The 23,098-nt window shown below is 46.2% G+C and overlaps 2 protein-coding genes across 2 annotated transcripts; one reads left to right on the top strand and one right to left on the bottom strand.

Annotated features, from left to right (window-relative positions):
- Positions 1 to 7,886: 7,886 nt before the first annotated feature.
- LOC133887096 (pectinesterase-like) lies at positions 7,887 to 9,858 on the bottom strand. The gene is made up of 2 exons (XM_062327013.1): positions 8,788 to 9,858; positions 7,887 to 8,701 (listed from the first exon to the last, which is right to left on the bottom strand). The coding sequence occupies exons 1-2, from the start codon at positions 9,767 to 9,769 to the stop codon at positions 8,001 to 8,003; spliced, it is 1,683 nt and encodes a 560-aa protein (XP_062182997.1). The 5' UTR covers positions 9,770 to 9,858; the 3' UTR covers positions 7,887 to 8,000.
- A 737-nt stretch (positions 9,859 to 10,595) lies between these two features.
- LOC133887509 (FHA domain-containing protein PS1-like) lies at positions 10,596 to 16,366 on the top strand. The gene is made up of 7 exons (XM_062327488.1): positions 10,596 to 11,016; positions 11,417 to 11,619; positions 11,716 to 11,769; positions 12,511 to 14,364; positions 14,454 to 14,604; positions 15,204 to 15,589; positions 15,696 to 16,366. The coding sequence occupies exons 1-7, from the start codon at positions 10,740 to 10,742 to the stop codon at positions 15,981 to 15,983; spliced, it is 3,213 nt and encodes a 1,070-aa protein (XP_062183472.1). The 5' UTR covers positions 10,596 to 10,739; the 3' UTR covers positions 15,984 to 16,366.
- Positions 16,367 to 23,098: the final 6,732 nt, after the last annotated feature.

Here is a 23,098-nt window from a genome sequence, read left to right as displayed (position 1 = left end):
CGCTGTTGGGTTACCGATGGAAGGATGTTACCGGTGCATAAAGGTACAACTTGAACAATGGGGTACATCACAGCTCATGGTAGGCTAAGCAAGGCTAATATTTAGTCCAAATACAAAGTTCTTCCATGCATAGATTGAAGATGAAGCAAGTATAAACACAGCATTTGACGGAAGCATCATCGTTTTAAAGTAGAAATGCTAATGGATACTATATATAAAAAACCTAATCACACACATTTCAAATGTATGAACAAAGATTTTTATGAATATCGTAGAACATGAGACGTCTATAAAACCATGGTTGATTGGAGCAAAGGATAGAGAAAATAATTATCCAGAGTGATAAGGAAACATGAAGAAAAGTAATGTAATAAGGTGGATATGTGACCTTAGCACCAGAGACAATAAAACAAAAGGAATGTATCGTGGCAGGGCTTAGAACACATCGGTTTATCATACAGCTAAAGAGGACCATTAAAATAGTTGATCAATTCACACTACAAGTCTTTAGAAGTAGCATGAGTATGTACAACCACCAAGCAAATAACGTGGCCGTTATAGTAGCTATAGGAATTTCTAGCGGACAAAGAGCAACGCTAACAGCTAGAGATCTAAATACTAAGGTAGTATATGCACATAAATATGGGGTGACAGATATGTTGACAGGCCCTATCTTCCGAGCTGAGGTAATATAGATATCAAAAATAAGGTCCTAGCATTAAGTTTAAAACCGCTGGTGTACATGCTTTAGCACGAAGCTATATTAAGAACAAAAGGAACATAGCCTCTGGTAGGTCCCACCACTAAGTTCATATTCACAACCAGATGGGCAACATGTAACACTGTTGGTGTGCATGGTCTAGGATGAAGTTATATTAACAACAAAAGGAACACAGCTTCCTGTTAGCAAGCTGCAAAAAAGGCATAGAAATAGTAAAGAAAAGGTTGGATCCAGGGAAAGCAAAGGAAATCTAGGAGAAGTACCAAGTAAAATGATCAAAATATAAAAACCTAACATGCTATGGTTGCTAACACTACGAGGCTAGTAAGGTTTGGTGGAGCTATCATCATCGTCGCCGCCGGAAATAGCCGAAGAGTTATCTCTGCATATTGCAAAGATAGTACACAGAATATGCTGAAGTAAGCCACCGCTAGAAGGAACATAATATGAAAGACACATATGATATACTAACCCAGCAGCAGTGTTATCCACGTCATCTTCCAGCTCATCATCGAGGGAATCATCAATTTTATCTAAATCCTGTAAAAAAAAACAAGAGAGAAAGGCATATAACAAACACACAGGAAGAACAGATGCACCTACAACATATTTGATCACAAAAATGCCAACATGTGAACAGTAGATATAGATAAACACTGTTGTAAGGATATAAGGGACCTACTCATTTGGGCCTTCATTTTTAAACAAATTCCTATGCACATTTTGCTCCCTTGTATCAACCTCTGGTTGAGCACTACATTTTACAAGGCCAAAGACTTCAGCGTTCAAGTGTGACATGTTGCTAATTGTGGTAATAGAAATGTAGGATAACAGCTATAATAAACAAAAAGAAGAAAACATAATTGACTTACGAGGAAGACCCCTTTTTCTTAGACAGCATAAACCCTGGAGACTCCTTTGGTGGTGGAGTATCTTTTATGTTCTACCATATAGGAAAATCCAATAGGGTTCGATCTGAAAAAACTCACTGGTAAATAGAGCACAAAAAAATATCAAAATATATACATGAGGAAGAGTAGGCAACTCAAAGTGGTGGGCTTCCTGTAATGATGCTTCAGTGGATGATGCACCATCGGATGAAGCAGCTTTGCGATTCGCACCAGCAAATCTAGCAGTAGGCTTCCTAACTATTGGGATTGTAGGTTGTCTGCCGTACGCATAGTTGATGGCGTTCACTTGATACAATTGTTGGGCTTTCTCAAAGCACTTGCATTGCTAGTCACATTAATTATTAATAAATATTTCTGGGATACCAAGGATGCTATTTCGCTTGGAACGTCATCTACCGTGCGACATGAGCGCATCAATAACTTGAAGTCTTTATGGACAAGATGATGTCCCATAGCTCTAAAGAATACAAACTCCACTTCATCTGTTCCATCAGTCCCAATCAAGCACATCTTATACCTAAATGCAACCAAAGTATTAGGTGTTAATTAGATAGGTTCCATTATACCTTTGCCTGATTCGAAAAATGCTATTATAATTCATGAAATCTGGTGGCTGCCATCGCGATTTGCGTCTATCCGAACCACTCCATTATGTACGCCTCCGATGGGTTTGGACCCACTGTCAGGTGCCAGTATTTGCATATACTCCATAATGTCCCACGCCGTCTATACCGACTCTCGGTTTGACCTCCCCCTCGAGACGTCGATGAGCAACAGCGACGTGAGCCTCCCGCTGGTCGAGCTCTGCGCAGAGGAGGGGAGTGGAGTGGGATGGAGAGCAAGGAGCTAAGGAAGGGGAGGAGATAAGATGCGCAAAGCGCCACCACCAAGCACCACCCCGTGCACAGGCAAAACCAAGCAGATCAGCATGCCACCGAGCTGATTTCGTTGTGTTGCCATAACTCCGCCCAGCCCGAGCTGCGTGAAGTCAAGGGGGAGGTCTCATGACACTTCTCTGACCAAATCCCATCATCTTCCCCACGAATTGAGCTCGACGACGGTCGTCTTCCCCGGCTCTGGCAGCCCCTCTGTCGCCTCACCGTCTAGCCATCACATCAAAGCATTCATATACAAACTGAACCCACAGTGAGCTTTGACATACCTCCTTCGCCCAGCCCGAGCTGCGTGAAGTCAAGGGGAGGTCTCATGACACTTCTCTGACCAAATCCCATCATCTTCCCCATGAATTGAGCTTGGCGACGGTCGTCTTCCCCGGCTCTGGCAGCCCCTCTGTCGCCTCACCGTCTAGCCGTCACATCAAAGCATTCATATACAAACTGAACCCACATTGAGCTTTGACATACCTCATGAATTCTCAAGCGCGCGCTCGTCCTTGCGTGCTGAGCTCTGTCGTGTCGAGTCGCTAGTCCCCGGCTAGGCTCCGGTTGGGCCCATCGGCCAAGATTCTCTTAGGTGGATTCATGTTCGTGCATTGGTGCTATTGCCTCCCTCCACTAACCACCTCATCACCGGGTGCCCTGTCGCCTCCGTCCTTGCCGCATTGCTCATGGATGAGGAGTGGGAATGAGGGTGCGACCAGCGGCGGCGAAGTAGCAGGGCAAGGTGAGCCACGCATCGGACAGCTGTCAAAGCCCTCAGAGCTTGAGCCTAGCAAGGCGGTCGGAGGGCAGCGCGGTGGCCACCACCGTGGCACCGTCATCGCTGAGGCTGTCCATGCTGGATCCCCGCGTGCAGCAGAGCACGAGCTTGGGGACGACCATGAAACGTGTGAATAGGGCTGGCATGGCATGGCCCAGCGCGATGTTGATTGTAGGTTCGACCACTATCAGGAAGCGGCCTAGCCGTACGAAATTCTTTGGGTAGTCATTCTGGTCGAAGGAGATTTCAATGTCCGACCACTTAATGGCCTGGCAATCCTTGGGGACGACAGTGAAGACTTCTCGGGGCACCGTCTTGTGCTGCTGAACATGTCGTTAACAGTCCTCTCATCCAGCTGGAAAGACAACATATATTTGTTGCTCTCACTGCTTCTAGAGCTAGAGTCCCTGCTCTAGGATGTGACTTGGGTCTTCTTTCCTTTGGTCCCCACTCTGGGTTGCTTCTAAACTATGGTTGTCAGTCTGGTGGAGATCACACCAAGGTTTACCATTGCGTTCGTCGGAGCCTGGTATAAAGCTCTTGCCCCAGGATGAATCGGAGCACTTGTTGGAATGAGTGTTGGAAACATTTGCAAAAACTTTGTCAGCCTTGGTTTTCTTGCCCTTACCTCTCTTGGTGTTCTTGCGCTTGCTCTTAGCCTTGTCACCGTCGAGCCCAGGTTGAGGAAAGCATCCTCGGCTTTGGTGGACATATCAACGATCTTCATGAGTTCTTTGACCGTCTCAGGCGACATCTTCAATGCATCATCGACTCTTTACACCCTTAGTGAACACTTGGATGATATCATAGTCGCTGATCTTGGGGATGGTATTTAGGATTTAACTGAAGCAGTGCGCGAACTCGCGTAAATTTTCTTTATCCATCTGCTCACAATGGTAGAGATCATTTTTTTTACCAAGGCGAACGTACGTACTCTAGAAGTTAGCTTGGAATATGTTGCAAGTTTTTTGGCTGCCCCTTCAAGGGATGTGGGGCGGTAATTTACCATTACCTTCTCGTCTCCACCGGCTGCTTAGATGGTCATGGTGTAGATCTAGAGAAACTCAACGGGATTCGTGCTCCCGTTGTACTTCTCAATCGACCCAAGGCGGAACCTTGCCAGCCAGCTTAAGTTCCGTAGTTTCAGAGAGAAAACCAAGCACCCTCTGATGGCACCCTTCTTGGCCTTAGGTATTTTACCCATGGGGGTCAGGGATCGGCCCTGGCTTGAACTTGCCAGGATGTCTCCCGATCTGATTGCTGAGGGGTGAATGAAGACACCTCGGGAGTCCTCAGGCGTCTCCGTCGATCGATAACCTTGCTTAAGTCTTTGATCGGATGACCTTTGACTGGTGAGGTCTTGCGGCAATTAGCTGCTTGATTGTTATCTCGGGATGCCTTGTTCCGGGGCTAACGCCTCTTTAAGTCTGATCCATCTCGAGAAGGGGCATTGTGTGACTTCCCTCAATTAGAGCTATTCTCGGCAAGGGCCAGATGGGAATTCTCGATCCGCTTCCTTCGTTGTTAGTCATCGAGTTCATCCAGCCCTTACCGGTGGGGGTTGTCAGATCTGTAGTCTGGGGGCATATAAGAGCCTCTTGTTGAAGGAGGAGCCTATGCGCCATTGCGGATCTATAGCGTCAAGCCCCCTATTATGGTCAGGAGACAGTAAACACTGCGCTCCGTTAAGGTTTTGGTCCCAGGGAGGTGTGGCCAACAGAGGCTGGCCGTCACCCGAACCCGGAGTGGGAGGGATCTGAGAGTTTGCAGAATTGTCACCACGATTCCTTAGATCATGACCCCCATCTTCGATGGAGAAGACTTTTCGGGGGTAACCTCCATTAGAGGAGGAGTCCAGATCCATCTTTGATTTTTTTATCGGATTGCTTTGGATAGGTATCCTGACAATCCATGTTGTCGGAAGCTACGGGGAAAGATCCCGACTTGTGGTGAATAGGGTATTCACGGTTGTCTTGGTAGCTGAGCGGTTCGAACTCGATGCCGTAGTCCTTGGGGCATTGATCCATGAAGCGACTTATCTCATCGCTAGAATCATTGTTGAAAAGTTCTTTCTTGAAGTTCACCCGATCGATCGTTGGTTCGTCGGTGGGATGGGTGAAGTTGTTGTAGAACCCCTCATCTGAGAAACCGGTCCTTGTTGCGGGCTTGGGCGAAGTCGACGGCATGTTGTGTGTAGAATCTTCAACACCTATTGTCATGATCCTGACGGACGATGCTAGCTATCGACGATTGGTAAACTGCCGATCTTATGAACTTGTAGAAAAGATGAGGATGCTTCGGGTAGACAAATCAAAGGAAGACATAGAGGGATTTTTATACAGGTTTGGGTCTTCCTTAGGATAATAACCTTATGTCTCGTTTGTCTTGTATTGATCTCTAGGACTATTACAAGGGGGTTCATGGCTAGTCTAGATAGATCTAACCTAGTTGGGTGGCTTCCTTACGTGTAGTCGAAGAAGATGTAGCTGTGAAAGGCTTGATGGATTCAAAGCTTTCACAGACGTGTGTTGGCTTCTAATGACTTGTAGAGATTTGTCCTCTGCAGGATCCCTAAGCTTCATATATATAGGAGGATGTCGTATGTCCTCTGGAGCCTTCCTTTCTATTGTTAGAGATAAATTTCTCTATTTACAAGATATCCTGGGTGCTTACGGGTAGTTTCCATTCATCCAAGAATTTTCTTCCCAGAGATAGAGATATGCCTCAAGAATAACGAGAAACCCTAGGGTATCCGGATATGGTAGTTACCCACTAGTCATCATCACATGCTTGGTCGTCGAAGAGTATCACAAAGGGGGACATGAATTTATACAGATTTAGGCCTCAGAGTGGATAATAGCCCTACATCTGGTCTTATCTTAATTAATCTCAGGATCATAAAGTTCAAAGGGGTGTATATGGATCTAATCTTAAGAAATTAGTCACATTTTTCCGTGTTACTACTGCTAAAGTCTAAGTCGGATGAGAATAGTTTCTGCCATGGATCTTCGATGGGTGTTGGTGTTCTACCTAACTAAACTTGCTATGAAGGTATCATGACTTTATAGATCTGAAGGTGCAAATTATAAAGAGGTTTGTGCTTGTAGAAAGGTTTCTTCTTCTATAACTTGACTTGACTTCTCATCTTGTTTTGGATGTAACCCCTCCCCTTTTTTATAGTTAGGGAACTCGAGTGTATCATATCGTGACTCTTCCGAGCATAATCTTTCTGAACTGTGGTTTTCCAAATATCTAGGAAATCTCTCCCGAATAGGGGATAGCTTTCCTATTCGTTACGATTGACTTCCTTGTATTTTATCTATATACTTTTTTTATGATTGTCATGTTATACACCGATTCGAGTAAGATAGGCAGAACTACCATTTACTTCTTATAGATATATAGTATTTATAAAATATATAATTATATATCTTTTTCATGCAGCAAACCATGATTGATTGTCGGTCCCTCGTCGGCTCCCGAAAGCTGCATCGTCGTATGCCGTTGCCCGGAGCCGGCCGATCCCCGCTTGAGACGATCATGAGCCATCTCTGTCTGGCTGCCTGCTCCACTGTGTCACCCAGAGTGACACCCATGCTTTTTGGAGCGCACCCCTCCATGGTTGATTCGACAAACTCCAGGCTCGATCATTATCCCGGCATGCCACCCCCTTTCAAATGATTCGCTCTGCCGACGAGGTCACCAATGAACCAGCACAAATCAACAATAGCCTTAGGCCATCTCCAGCAGATACTCTAAAATTTCGTCCCTTATAACACTATTATAGTATCCCCTAATACTATTACAGTATCCCCTATTTTTTTCCATCTTCAGAAGCTACCCTATTTTCTACCTTTCATTACTCTCCTCCTCTCCTCAGACCCACATACATACTATATAAACAGTGATGCAGCTCCTGGTTTCCATCCACAAATTTGAAGCCGGCTGCTGCCGTCCATATCCCTATACACGTCCTGTAGACGCTGTTGGAGCGCTCGTGCGGGCAAACGATCGGCAAAAAGTACTGCCACAGGAATGCAGCCGGCCGATACCTCCTCCGTTCGAGGTGGCCTTACCTCGGTTGGTGCCATGTCATTCATCGGCACCAACGCACCGGCAGCTCCCGTCAGGTCCTTGCCCAAGTATCCTGCCATGATCGCATCTCCGATGAGTTGCGATGCAGACGACTTGTCTTCCTCATCGGAATCATCACTAGAAACCAAAAATCGCCCCCCCCCCCCCCTGGTCGAAAGGCTATGGAATTGGAAGTGTAGACCACCGGCCAGGCCATTGCCGCCCTCGGAACCTTTTGCACCCTCATCACCACCACCACCTCATCAATGATCAAAGACATGGCGGCGCGCGCGTTCGCATTTCTTTCCACCTCTCTCTCTTGCGTCACCCTCCCATGGCATCCGTATATACAGGCCGCCGGCAAGGAGCCCGGATCGCCGGCGCCCATTCGAACTGCCTTCTCGCGCACCTTTGGCATAGCTTTCTACTTTAGTTTCTCCGTAAAAAAAGAACTAAGAGATGTCAAATGTTGAGGTGTCAGTAGTAGGAGAAATGGAACTTGGAAGCATAAGTTTCTACCACCAGCTTCTCCCATAGCTGAATTGTACAGAAGTAAAATTTGTTCTAAACAGGGCCTAGGTAACAGTTCCACATAAGCTCCCATGGTCAGCAACCAAACGGGACTTGATAAAGAGTTAAAGTCCAGGAGTACAAGGGACGCCGGTAGAACCCAACCATGAGCCGGCGTCAAGCAATCCAGCGGCTGTGAACTCCGACGCCTCGCCGGGGTCGGTGATCACGTGGTAGCCTCCCCACCTCACCCTCCCCGACGTGTTGGACCCGGGTCCGGTGTTCCTGTACTCCCCGTAGAACGCCGTGCCCTGCGCGAACTCCGTGCCACCCCACTGCAGCCACCCCGCCGCGTCCACCGTGCTGTCCATGTACGCCTCCATGTACACAACGCGAGAGAACTCCTTCCACGGCCGGCCGAGGTACGCCCTGAACGGGGCGTGCGCACCGCCGGGGCCGAACTTGGCGGCTGCGCTCACCACCCCGCCGTGGACGCCGAACCCCGTGCGCTCGTACTGGTCCACGCGGCCCTGCGCCGTGACCACGGCCGGCTGGCCGGGGAGCGGGCGGCGCACGCGGAGGCTGCAGTGCTGGAGCACGGCCGCCGCGTTGCCGAAGACGAAGTCCACGGTGCCGGCCACCACGCACTCCCGGTAGAACTGGCGAAGCGTGTGCGCGTAGAGCGTGTCCTGGTGGCCCTCGAAGCTGCACCGGTAGAAGGCGAGCCGGTCGGCGCTTGCGCGCAGCGCCACCGCCTGCTGCGCGCCGCAGCCCGCCGTGTTCCGGAACGTGACGCCGCGTGCGACGAAGCCGTCCGCGTTCACAGCTTGTCCATTCAAACGCATACATGTCAGCGTTGCATGTTTACATGTATGTCATTCACATATATATTAGCTGAGCAGCTACGTATACCAAATGTGGCGGAGCTGAAGGTGGTGTATCCGTCCCGGACGCTCCTGTTTCCGGTGATCACCGTCCTGCCGATGCCATCGCCGACAAGCACCAAGTTGCTCGTCCACACCTCAATGTACTCGTTGTAAACCCCGGCCTTGACATAAACCACAACCTTTCCACCATTGCCCCGCTTCGCCGCCGCCTCGACAGCCTCCCCGACAGTACAGAAATGGCCCGTCCCGTCCTTCGCCACGACCAAGTCGGCGTCACCCGGACTGACAAGACGACCTTGCAGGAAGACGCGGCCGTCGTCGTTGTCAGGTCGGAGCCAGCCCTGACCTGAGGCCACGTCTGCTCCGGCATGCTCTTTGTCTTTCAACGTCGTCTCGTCCCGGAGCGCGGTGACCGCGAGCGCGTTGGTGACGAGCCTCGACGTGTTCGCCAGCACACCTTGGAAGTCCGGCCCGGGCGACGCGCCGAGCTCGGCAAAGCCCGTCAGGCACGTGTCGAGGCAGGTGCGCGCCGCGCTGAGCCACGCAAGCATGTCCGAGCCCGACGCGATGGCCGCCGTCCGGTTGAGGTGTCCCACGGCGGAGGCCACGAGCTGCCGGCAGTCGGACCAGGCCTGCCCGGCACGGCCGCTCCTCTCCAACCGGCGCGTCTGGACATCGGCCAGCGCGAGCGCGGCCTGGTCCGCGGCCACACGAAGCGACGTTGCGTGCAAGCGCTCGGCCTCGGCGTCGCCGAGAGCGTCGGAGCCCATGTAGTGGGCGCACGTGCTCGGGTACGGCGTGGCGTCGTCGCACCACCTCTGCCGGGCGTCTGAGCCGAGGTCGACGGCGGGGACGGCGCGTGGGAGGATGACGTGGAGAGTAACGCAGAGGATGTACGCGGCAGGAAACGACTTGGATCTCCTGATGAGGTCCATCTCCCTTCGGCGTCGTAGAGTGAGGTAATTCAAGGTCGGGTCATGGCGACGTCCATGGCGTTCGAAGCTCATGTTATAGTGCAGTGATCTGTAGAACAGCAGCTAGCACAGGTTGCATTGGCGTGAGGATCGGACATGGTCGCTTCAGGAGAGAGGAGAGGTGTCGCTCGTTGCTTGCCGGAATTGGCCAGTAACACAGATTGCATGCATGCGCGGTGAGCGACTGAGCGTGCGACTACAAGCATCGTCCCGTGACACGTGTTGTCCAGCAAGGAAAGCAACCAGTCGCATGTAAGCTTCATCCATTCCGAAACAGGAAGGCACTCGACTCGTGGCAGGCCATGGTTGGCCCAATTCGCGACTGGTGGCCCAGTTGAGGGAGACACGTCAGCCAAAGCTCACAGCCCATGGATTTTTTATTTTTTATATTTTTCAAATCCGAAAATTATAAATATATATGTTTGTTTTCAAATCTTGTAATTTCTATACATCAGATACCATTCACATGTCGCCCTTATAAATGTGATTCGACTGGTGGCTTAATTGAGGAGACACGTCAGCCCAAAGCTCACAGCCCACGTTGACCAGGTCATAAAGATCATAGCTCTTTTTATTAGGATAACCTAGCGTTAAAAAAATTCAACTCAAACAATTACTTATCCTTTTTTCTCATCTTACAAATCATATTTTTATTAAAAAAATTTAAAAGTTAGATGATAATATCTTGCACATTTTTAAAAAAATCATAACTATTTTAATAGTATTTTAAATTTTGAGGGTATTGGAATGAAATATTTTTGGAGTTTTAAACCTGTCCCTTCCGATTTGCATCGAAAATAAAAAATATAGAAATTAAAAAATTCCTGAACCTTCCGATTCTAGCCGTTGCGACCCCGGAGCTTCCAAAATCCAAACCCCCGCCCGCCGCCTCTGCTCCTCCTCTCCACATTTCGAATCGAATCCCCCCGCTCCGGGGCTTCAAACGCAGATCCCGCTCGAATCCTCGCCCTCACCAGCGCGCGCGCACGCACAGCGACCGTAGATGGCAGCGGCGGAGGGCGACGGGGACGCCCCGATCGCGGCGTTCGCGGTGGCCAAGGGCGGGATCGTACTCAAGCACATCTTCCTCAACGCGCCGCCGCCGGGGATGCGCGGGGAGGGGGCAAAAGGCGACGAGGAGGAGGAGGACCCTCCGGTGATGATGGGGCGGCACCCCGACTGCCACGTGCTCGTCGACCACCCCAGCGTCAGCCGCTTCCACCTCGAGCTCCGGTCCCGACGCCGGCAGCGACGGATCACCGTCACAGACCTCTGCTCAGGTTAGACGCCGCGCTGGATCCCCCTCCCTGCGTGAGCGTGCTGTACTCTTGATCGCCGCGCGTGGCTGGATTTACCCTGGCCTTGCGTTTTCATCTGTGTGTGTTTTGGTCGATCGATTCGTGTTCATGTATCGTGGGGTATTGGGGATTTTTTTGTTAGGATTTGACCACCTCATTTCGCTTGGATTATCTCGGCATGGGATTAACTATACCCAATAAGTTCCTTCAAAAAAAAAAAAACTCTACCTAGTTAGTTTAAGGTTTGGACGGAGATTTCCCCATTGAAATTTCCTCATGTCACTAGCTCCAGCGATACTCGTGTTTAGTCTTCTAATTTCGATTGAAATGGTGTGGAGGTTAAGACGACATTGCCCCATGACTGTGGTGTGATTCGATGCAGTGCACGGGACATGGGTGTCCGGGCGACGGATCCCACCACACACACCGGTGGATCTGGCTGCCGGTGACACGCTGCGGCTCGGGGTCTCAAAGAGGGAGTATAGTCTGCTCTGGCTATCGCTGCATGAGGCATTTCAGATGGAGGATCCGCGGCATATGCCATCGCTACCTGAAGAGGACAAAGAGGAGTCCCGTGCTTATCAGGTAGCAACTGGCAAATTCTCCTTTATGCTCGTAGGAAAAGCTTATCATTGTGTTGGTACTGTTTGTTGTGGTCTAAGTGTTTGATGAAATGAGCAGGAGGCAAGCCGCCAGTTGGTGCCTGGGCAGGGGGATCCAGTGGACATATGCCAGGTTTGTTCCCAGCAAATTAGTATTACTGAATACCGAAAACATTTGATGATATGCTTATTGGTATCTTTAGAGCTGCATTTCATGTTGATTTGTTTGGTAGCCTTTCACCGCCTAGTGCCAACTGATGCATTTTTTGGTTAGTATGTTTTGTAGGAGTTTTTTTGCATCAAAGTAATAAACCTGGAGTAGAAATTCATATGAAGCAAGAGATGCTAAGTTGGTTTGGTCAGCTGCCTCTGTTTGACAAAGCCATAACATTCATTATGTTAAAAAATGTGATATATTTGGTTAATGTCGGTTACTTTCATTATTTCCAATATTTGATGTGATGACTACTTCTTCCATTATAGCAATTCCTGTATGCTTATTGTTCTATGATCGCGCAGTGTCCTATGTTCAGATCCCAATCTGCGATACAGGTTTTCCTACTTACCACTTGAATTACGCTCTGTTCTATTTATTATCAATTAACATTATCTTCCTTAGTTGTTAACAGCAATGACACTCTCAATAAATCAAACTACTATAAATTTCAAACTCATTTTTATTCTCAAATTACTTATACGTCAATTCTCTGGTTTTTAATCTCTTTGGGTGTAACTAATTCTTTTGTTTTAAGGTCTTTAACTGTTTACTTGAGTTCTATTGTTCGATTTTTTTCCTTTTTTGATTGATTGTAGGGATTTCCAACTTTGAGACCATTTTCTGGACTGCTTGCTAACACCCTGATCTAATATACAGGACACAAGCCAACAAATTGTGTCAGAAGAAATTGCTTTTCCAGCTAAAGTGATCCCCTCAGCACCACCATTGCCTGAGTTTGCTCATTCCTTTTCTCTGGAAGAATCTCCACTTTCTCAGTTTCATGAGAACAGAGAGGGAGTGACAGAAGAACATTTGGTCGACAGGAATCCAGTTTCAGAATCTTTTGGCTCTTTGATCGTACAGGAAATGCCAGCCTCAGTGACAAATAGTGGAAGACCAGTGCAGTCAGTCAAGTGTGATGCCTCAAACCAAGTGCCCAAGAGGGCCAAGTTAAAGTCAGTCAAATCCCTTCGTATTGACACAGGCAGGAGCAGGGATATAAGCAGCGCTCTGAGCTATAGCTTTCAGAAAGGAGACCAAAGTGAGACTCTTGTATGTGCTGAGAACTGCGGGACAGAATGTGCAGCCTGCATAGCTGTATTTGGTATTTCTGAATTTGAAGGAGCTGAAGAAAAGGAAGAGATGATTGCAGAATATAAGGGCCACATGAATCCCCCAGCCAGCATTACCATGGAGGGAAATAAGAAAGAACCAAACCCTGAGAATTATGTCGCACAAGATTCAGTTGATGCAAAGTCACAGAAGAGACTAGGCTTGTTGGATTCTGTTCCCCCTTTGCATTTCAAAGATGACCCCTTCACATACAATGAAATCCCACAGTGGAGTGCTGCTACTCTTAATATGGAATCATCTAAGCCTGTTTCAGAAAATCCTTCAGTGCCAGAAGTGAGGTGCAATGGTTTGACTACTCTTAACTTGGAGGGAAGTCTCTCAAACAACGAGACCATGGCCCCAAGTAAGATTGCTGAGGGTCCTGAAGACTGTCAGCTTGAAGGAACATTTTGTAGGAATCTATTTGGCAATTTGGATACTGAAGGATTTGAAGAAAATGAAGAGATCAGTCCACTGGACAAGGAGAATATCACCCCCATTGTCTCAGGCAACATAATAATGGAGAGGAGCCATAGAGGTCTGAAGCCTACCATTTCCCAAGAGTTGATGGATTCCATTTCCCCTCTCCATTTAGAAGATGATAGCTTTTCAGAAAATGAAAACTCCATGCTGAACATTGGAAATGAGATGAAATCAAATGAACCTATCTCCGAGAATCTTGGCCCTCTAATTTCAGCCGGCACGAAGTCGCAGAAGAGCCAAACGGAGTTTATGCCCATTTCACATCTGGAATTCAAAGATGACCTCCTTCCGGACAGGGAAAACTCAGTGCTGGCTCCCAGAAAGTATGATGCTATCTCCCCTGTGAGGCAGGAAGATCTGTTCTCAGACAAGGAGAATGTGACACCTACCTCTAGGGGTCTAAAGCCTATTGTTAGGAGAGTTCTTGGGTCAAGGATGAATAATTCAGTGTCAGTAAAGAACACTTCAAATAAGGGAATCCATAAGTGGGAATGCAATGAGTTATCAACAAAGTCCAAAGATTTCCACACAGTAGATGATGATGTTTTCTATTCAGATAAGGAGAATTTGACACCTATATCTTCAGGAGGCATGAAAGCAAGGAAGTGTCTTCCAAAGAACCTCACAGTTGATGCAGATCAAGATCAGGAAACATTCTGCTCTGACAAGGAGAATTTGACACCACTATCTTCTGCAGCTCGGAAAACAAGGGATATGTCTGAAAACCGTGCACGAATTGAAAGTGTGATCACAAAGAAAAGGGTTGTTGATAGGCTCCCCTTTCAGACTCTTATGTCGAATTCTCCTTTGAGACCCACTAGCTCGCTTGATTGTAACTGTGCTGTTGCTAGGGCAGCTGACTTTGCTGCTGGGAACTTGGGGATCAGGTTGGAAGATGAGCTGAACAATCTTCCAGTAAGTTTTTGCAACAAATATATTTATATTCTCTATTTTTATATCTTCAAATATAGAATCTGACATGAGCCATTCTTTATGCTGAACAGCGAAATAACCAAGATTCAGGTAGGGCTGGACAAGGGATGAAAGCCTGGACCATGGTGACTGATACCAACTGTCTTCTTGATGAGGAATCTAGGAAGTCTATTATGCTGTTAAAAGGCATAAAAGGAACTCATTTGATCATACCAAGGATTGGTAAGTTAAGAGCAAATATATCGGTAGTAAATGTTTGAACTGTCATTCTATTATGTTGTCTTTCACCGAATGTTTAAACAAATGTTTGCTTGTATACATCGTTAGTGTATGATCCTGTGATGTTGTTATTCGCTTGCCTACTGTTGCCTACTATATACTCAATCGCATCATCCTGATGTGCCGTGCCGTTAGTATCTAAATAGATGATTCTTGCATATGCCATTATGCTGTGCACTTGTGCTGCTATAACCCTAAGGAGTACCTTTCTTTACTCCGTACAATCCAACAGAGCAGTCGTCCTATGTTATAATGTTATGAACTGAAGGACTGCTTGCTTCTGTGATAACTGTTACATTTTAACTGTCTGGTTTGGTTGTTAATTGATGCTTCATGCCTGTAGACTTGAATGCTAATTTTTGCATTCTAATAAGTGAATTAATCCATATTTGCTTGTGCTGTGTGCAATGTACCCCCATTTGCTTGTACTCACTGTGCAAGTATGTACTGGTGTATTTGTCATCCTACATGTTGCTGTTAACTGAATGAATCGCTTGAATCTGCCCTGGTAAGGTGCTAAGCTTGTTTTATTCTCTTCACAGTGATCAGGGAGTTAGATTCCATGAAGCAGCGGGAGGGTTTGTTCAGAATGTCCTCAAAGGCTACCTCCATACTCCAGTGGATCGAAGAGTGCATGGAAAACGAGAGCTGGTGGATTCATGTCCAGAGTTCATCTGATATGTTCCCAGTAGCACCAACTCCGCCTGCAACTCCTTCGACGCAATGCATCGACGAAGAAATAGAGATCGGCTCCGGCTCCTTCAACCCAATGGCCTTCTTCTCACCAAGAAGTTTCGCCGATATCATCTCTCCAAAACCTGAAGATCGCGTCCTTGAATGCGCACTCCTCTTCAACAAACTAAGAAGCAACGAAAACATCATCATTCTGTCCAACAGCATAACACTCAAGATCAAAGCTATGGCAGAGGTAACATATTTTTCTTGTTTGCAGCTGTGCCGAAGATTATTCAATGTAACCATTTTGTCGCATTCGAATTGAACTGGTGGCATTTTCGATTTCTATTTCCTTGCAGGGCTTGCTTTGCGAGGGAGCAAAGGAGTTCCGCGAAAGCCTGATGAACCCGTGCTCCAGCAGGTTCATGTGGGCAGCCAGCGTGCCGAGAGGATCGGCGTGGTCGTGCCTGGACGAGGCTGCCCTGGCTGAGAACTACTACAACAGCCACCACCATTACCATGCAAGGAAGAGGATTCCAAGGCCCGTCGAGGCTGCCAAGGGTCTGAAGCTGATCCTGCGGCACAACTCTCTGTACGCGCAGGCGACGAACCCCGACAGGAAGACGACGCCGTTGGCGTCGGTGTGACCTCGAGTAGTTTCATGGTTGGAACCTCGTGAAGATGGTAAGAAGGTAAAGGTGGTTTACAGCGTTGCAGATATGGGTTTCTTACTGTGGGTGTATAGCATATGGCTGCTGGATTTTTCAGGTGAATTTCTTTGTTGGTATGATTTCCATGCCGAGTAAAAGTGTAAAATTGTGGGCTGAAAACGTTGAGCAAGAAATGGTCATCCATCCCGTGAATGAATTGGTAACTGGTGTTAAACAGCTAAAGCCTGCAGCAGCGCACGTGATTGTGGGCTGCCATGAATTCTTTTGCTAGGACAGCAGTAGAATGGTTGTCAGGATATCCTTTTGCCAAAATCTTACTGCTCAGGAATGTGTTTGAATATCATAATACCATCACTTTAGGATTGTTTAGCATGTGATAATTTTTTCTTCCATGAAGCACTCTTCACATCCACATGATTAGCACGGCGAGCTTAAAGCAAATCTGCCCGAAATTCTTCCAAAGAATGAAAAATAAAGAGAACAAGGAGCAGCATCTAAAAAAAAGGAGATGGTGTTGGACGACCACGAACCAGGAAGCTCCAGCGTCCAGGGCGCAGCAGTACCTTTCATCACTAGCGAAGTGGCCGTGTTGAATGGGTCACAACACAAGGTGCAATGCAATGCAGGTCGATTAGCGAACCCCACCACGCGAGTGTAAACGTGATGCGGACCCGGTCGGCTTGCTTGACCCTTCTGTTCTCCCTGGTTCTCCAGTTTGCTGGAAGCGAAAATTCCAGTAGCCTTTACGGATATATAGACTATTAAGACTATCCATTTATATTAAAATTCATATTATAGAGAGAAGTTTAAAAAATCAAAATATAGATAAGAGAATCAATAAATAGATGGATATTAGATAGAAGGACTAGATAGAAGACATGACCTATAGGTACACATCGATACGGAGTTGTCTTTTCCTAGTTTGCTCCGTCGTGCTCACCTTTTCTTGGGCACAAAAGCTTGCTTCTATTATACTATTCTTGTTACTTTTAAAAATGTTCATCAGACTGTTCTGCCATGTGCACATAGGAATAAGCAAGAATTGATGGATGGCCGTGATGAGCCCTTGCAAAAGAAGTTTTGTAGAGAATCTGGGGTACTCTTCGAATCCCTTGCAAGTTTCTGAGCATGCTTTTGAGTTTTGGGGAGAACGTGGAAGACTAGAAGCGAGGGAATAATCTCAGGCTTGAATTATTCAGGGAGTTTTGGGAACTCTATATAGTACAATGTATATTGATTAATTTCTAAGTCAAGTCAATCTATATAACAAACTCTATCAGATAAGAGAGAGGGGCAGGCCGCTAGCTATGTGCCGCACAGCTGCAGTAGGGTTGGGCGACCATGCTGGCCAGCATATTCTAGTATCCTAATACCCTCCCGCAATGTCAATTAGGAGCCTTGTGGATGTTGAAACTGAAGCGAAAATCTTAAAACATCGTAGTCGGTAGACCTTTGGTGAAAATGTCTGTGTACTGAAGTGTCGTTGGAACATGGTGAACCCGGACGTCTCCTAGTGCCACCCATTCGCAAAAGAAATACAAGTCCATCTCCATATGTTTGGTTTGTTGATGCTGAACTAAGTTGGTGGAGAGGTAGATTGCGCTGATATTGTCGCAGTAGACGACGGTGGCCTTGATCAGGAGGCGTCGGAGCTCGACAAGGAGCTGGCGCAACCAGCTAGCTTCGACAATGACGTTAGCGATAGCCCGATACTTAGCCTCAGTATTGGACCGAGACACTGTGTGTTGACACTCTAATACCATGAAAGACTGGAAGTGAAAGAATAGTCTCAAGCTTGGATTATTTAAGGAGCCCTAGAGGGCTATATATATATAGTGCAATGTGCAAATATTGTTTAATCTCTAAGTCAAATTGATTTCTGTCTCTAAGTCAAATCAATCTATATAACAAATTCTATCGGATTAAAGAGAGGAGCAGACCGCCGGCTATGTGCTGGCCGGCATATTCTAGTATCCCGACAGAACGAACTACGAAGCCTTTGCTGTGCCATCCCTCTCCTCTCGTCAAGAAACTGACGAACGGCTGCTGAGTCGGCATTTTTGTCCTGGTCCTTGACGTGGTTACGGCACGCCACACATTTCAGTTTTAGGCAGATGATAACAAGTTACTCACGTATAGTGTGGTCTTGGCCCATCACCTCTTGTCTGTTCAAATCTGGTTTATGCTTTGCGTTTGTCACTTGTGTTGCATTTTTTCTACTGCATGTCCATTACATGCATCATCTTGCGCTATCATTTTTGCTCACCACGCAAGTTTTCACGCAAACTGTGGTGCTGCTGCAGGCGAAAGTTTCCAGTGTGGCCACTTGACTGTTGTGCAGACACGGTTTTACTGTCATCAAGAACGGAGACTTTCTCGTCGACAGACGACTTCTGACTTCAAAGGTTTTCTGTTCCTATTCCCAACTGTTTGATATGGCCACTTCAAAGCCGTAACGCTCAAATCATCATGGAAGTGCCCCATTCTGCGTGGCTGAAATCACAGGGTCAAACAACGTATCAGACCCGAAAGGTAATAACTGCAATAATTCGAGCCTTCTCTCTCTCTTTTTTTTTTCTGCATAGGATCTCTTTTATCGTCATTTTTTCTTAGCAGAACTACTTATTATGTTAATAAAGCAAGAGAAAAAAAGAAATTATTACAACGCCAAAGACGGCAAGAACCTCGTCGGAACTATAAAAACTAAGCCCCAAACACATAGATCACTATGTACCACAACGCATAGATTATTGTCGCCAATTTTTCTTCAGTTCTAAAATGAACCTGTTTATTTTTGCTGCTTGTTGTCGGTTTCTTAGGGAATTTAAGAATTTAGATCTTATTTTCACATGAGCACACATCCTGCAACTTCTCAGATTACTAACAAAGATGACATGACTAACACATGCTTCTAATTCTTATCCTTGGAAGGTTAGGTGGCTGTTGATTGTCACAACTCACAAAGGTGATAGTGCATCCAGCACTTTACTCTTCCCCACACAATCCATATCTCCACCGTGTCTGTGCAAACAGCACACTAGAAGTAGAAAATGTATAGCAGATATTCGTATTATCCGATATTCGTATTCGGTCAAATATAAATATGGTAAGAAAAATCTATATTCGATTGACAGACGAATACGAATATGGATATATTCGAATTCGTTTCTAATATATGAATATGGGTATATCCGTATCCGTTTTCCCATAAATAAATATGGATATGGATAATATCCGAATACGTAGAAATACTTATGTGGAATATAAATATAAGTAACATAAAGTTATATTTTTTTATCTTGTTATCTTACTTAATTTTTTGATCCTACGTATTATTTTATTATTTAGTATTATACAACGTATATTGTGGTGATAAATCTGACATTTTCATCTCCCATCCAACGGTTCAAAATTATTTAAAGCCATTATATTGTATTAAAAGGGGCACTTTGCCTTAAAGTAGAGGATCAATCTACTAAAAATGAAGTTCATTATGTTGAATTGTCATCATACTTGTGTCAAATAAATTTATTATTTCATAATTTATTGTTAAAGCTGTACGATATTCGTAAACAACTGAATATAGTATGTACTTGTATTTGAGAATACTCATATTCATATTCGTATTAAAAATAAAAATAGCAATATAAAAAATAGACTATTCAATTTGTATCCGATCTATTAACACCCTTACACCACACCCATTTATGGGTGTCATGATTCATCAGCTGCCACTTTCTTCACAGCTATAATTAGGTTCTTTCTTTTCAGCAAAAAAGGACGGTAAAGATGCATCATAGATACATCCTTGAACAGTTCGGTCTCTGAATCCCACCAAGTATCAGGATTTAGCAGCGATTGCTCTCACATGACATGTAAAGTTGGTAGCTTGCCAATCAAATTATTTAGTAAAATCACAACTAAAATTTGTCTTGAGTCATTGAGCTAAATAAATGTTTTTGTACAGATTCGGATCAATATATACATGTCCACATCAAATGAGTCTGGGCTTTGTGAGAACCTTGATAGATTTTAATCTCCTTTTAAGAGTAGAGTTTTGGATTTGGATGGTGTTATCTACTTATCTTGTAGAAATAGATTTTTGGATTTGGATGGTATCATCTTATGAAACACGGATACTCCCAAGCGGGTGCGTATCCGAGTCAGACACCATATTCGAGTATCTGAGTTGGACACCGTATCCATCTCGGATACGGTTCGATACGTATCTGAGGATTATCTGGCCGAAAATAATTAGGAGAAAATTGGATACTCGCGAATACGACTTGGCCCACTCAAATCCCTAATCTGCACTCTCCCTCTCGTGTTTCGTGTCTCGCCCGCCATGAAAACGCAAGCCGTCTCGCTACTCTCGACTGCCGGCGACCATCTGAGGGCGTGACTCTAGTCGGCAAACACTCCGCCCAGAAGCCCACCCGCCCGGCCGTAGCCACCGCATGGAAGCCACTAAGACCGCTCGGCTGCACGGAAGCTTCTCCACCAGCTCGCTCAGCTACACCTCACATCGACGCCACCTCCAACCAGCAGATCACCGCCCGCCTGTGCCTCCATAGTCCTCCACTCTCCAGCTAGTAGTGCACAAGGTGTTCTAGTGAGTAGCCATGCGCCTCCACTCTCTAACCAATAATGCCAAAGTGTGACTCACATCAGACATAATGAAAAGACCAAAGATGTGCGATTTTTTATCTGCTATGTGCACTACTAATGAAAGGGTCATGTGACAGTACACAGTAGTGTTTGTTTCTTTAGTCGATTTTTGCTACTTAATCAATTAATCTACTTATCTACATGCTGAATTTGGACCTCATTAGCATTGTGTTTTTGAGCAAAGTAGCAGGCTAGCAGCAGTTGTGGGCTATGTGAGAACTCGTTATTTTCTTTTTTGCTACCTGTAGTAATCTACATACTTGTGTTATGTGTTGTTATTTTCTTATTTGTCAGTAAGCCACATGTGAACACCTATGTAGAACTGGTTCTTCACTTCTTCTCACAATATAAAACGATGCTTGTCATGTGTTCTTTTTGTTCTTTAGCTCATTCTGTCATTCAGTTCAGTTGAGTGAGCAGGTAGAAAAATGATTTTTGTTTGTTGAGCAGTACGCCAGTGCATATTGTAATATTATGATATATTCACTTATTTGTATATGCAACCGTCTTCTTGTTAATTTTTTATGCCCTTTAATATGTTCTAAATTGAGACTTTCAAGTGTGTTATGTAATAGAATTTAAGTATAATATGTGAGTAATTTATTTATGTTTTGTTTTAATGTAAACGTATCTGTGTATCGGGGTTTTTTCAAAAAACGGTGTATCCCTATATTTGTATTGAGCCGATACCGATACTCGTATCTGTATCGGTGTTGCATAGGTGTAATCATCTACTTATCTTGTAGGTCATGGCCGGTGTTACTACCTACCAACCCAGCAAATCTTGTGATTAATTAGTCCTGATTAGTACAGTAGTAGCTACAAAGTGGGAGGTATTGAGAGGGACGAGTGCTATAATAAGATAATTGCTAGGACCACTGGTTGGTCCTCCATTCGGGCCCAAAATATCCATATCAAAATCAAAGGGTTACTCGAAAACTAAGGAACAGTTCAAAAGTGTATTTCAAATAGATGACTGCACGCGTGGCGGCGTGATGTCAGGCGCCTGCTCCCAGGACGTGGTTGTACCAGGCTATGGCAGTGGGACGACGGCGAGGCACCCGTGATGAGGCAGCAGGGGACACCAGGTCGACGACGGGGAGGTCTCGGCTATGGTGGCCACGTGTGGTGGCCAAGCGACGATGGCACCGGCAGAGGCCGCGCATGGTGGCTTGAGAGGCGACGGCGGAGGTCACATCTGGGCGCAGCGTCGGCGAGCGGCTGTAGGCACCCAGTGCCAACGGCAGCGAGGCCACGTGTGAGAACGACGGTGATAGTGGTGGCCTCTTGCATTCGAGATGGAGGCTATGGTGGACGACGTGCCAGCAGCGGCAGGCCACGGATCTTCCTAGTATAAAGGGTGGGGAGGCTCTGAGTGAAAGCATCGCCCGACAGTTCGCCAGTGCCGACAAAAGCGACGCTATTGGGTGCCGTTCTCCCCCATGGGGGCGCAATCGTGGTGCCTTCCCCGCTCACCCTACAGGACTCTCTAAGTGAAAACCCTATCCAATTCCTGGATAGGCGACAATGGCGTCCCTGGCGTTGCTTCCTTCTTGAAGGTGTCGCCTTGGAGGTCCCGCACTGCTTGTGGTGCCCGATCAGTCACAGGGCTGGGACATTCAGCAAGGCTTCTACCCCCTCAGATCCGCCTCATGCTTCGCAGTGGACGTCTTCTTATCAAGGTTCTTCTTGAAGAAGGCTTCTTCTTCTTCTTGTGCTTGTTGTAGTTGCGGTCGTTGTCCCCCCTCTTCTTGAGCTTAGGGCAGTCCGCCTTAAAGTGAGTAGTATCACCACACTCAAAACAAGCACGGAAGTCCTCTCTCCTCCGGTCTCTCCTGTTGTTATAGAATCGGGTGAACTTCTTCACGATGAGAGCAAGGTCCTCATCATCTAGTGCATCCACCTGCTCCTCTGTGATAGAACCAAGGAAGACAAAGTGAAATCACTCGGTGAAGTGTTAGCACAAGAAAAGCTAGCTCTAGCCTGATTGGCACCATTTGGTACAAAAACCAACACCATATTCTGAGACAGGGGGTTTTCGAGGCCAATCCGAGCCGCCTTGGCTATCTCGATGGACTTAAGCTTATTAAAGAGTTCATCACAAACTAACGTGTTGTAACTTGGTGACTCTTAAATGCTCGAGATCTTCACTTCCCATATGCTATGGTCAAAAGCATAGATAAGCTTGATCGCCCTCTCATGATCAGAGTAGAGCAAAACATCAGTGGATTTAAGGTTCCTCACAATACCATCAAAATGAGCAAACATAGCATCCAAATATTCACCGGGTCCTTGCACAAATATTTTGTATTCTTGATTGTAAGTGCTTTGGCATCTGGCCTTAATCTGATTAATGTTTTCATGGAAGACACTCAGAGTAGTCCGAATTTCTCGGGCAGTACGGAGGTGCTGAATCCAGTCAA

This window comes from Phragmites australis, chromosome 12 (genome assembly GCF_958298935.1).
Source record: "Phragmites australis chromosome 12, lpPhrAust1.1, whole genome shotgun sequence".
NCBI lineage: Eukaryota > Viridiplantae > Streptophyta > Magnoliopsida > Poales > Poaceae > Phragmites > Phragmites australis.
Note: the sequence above shows the minus strand (reverse complement) of the source record. Positions and strands in the feature narration are given on the sequence as shown.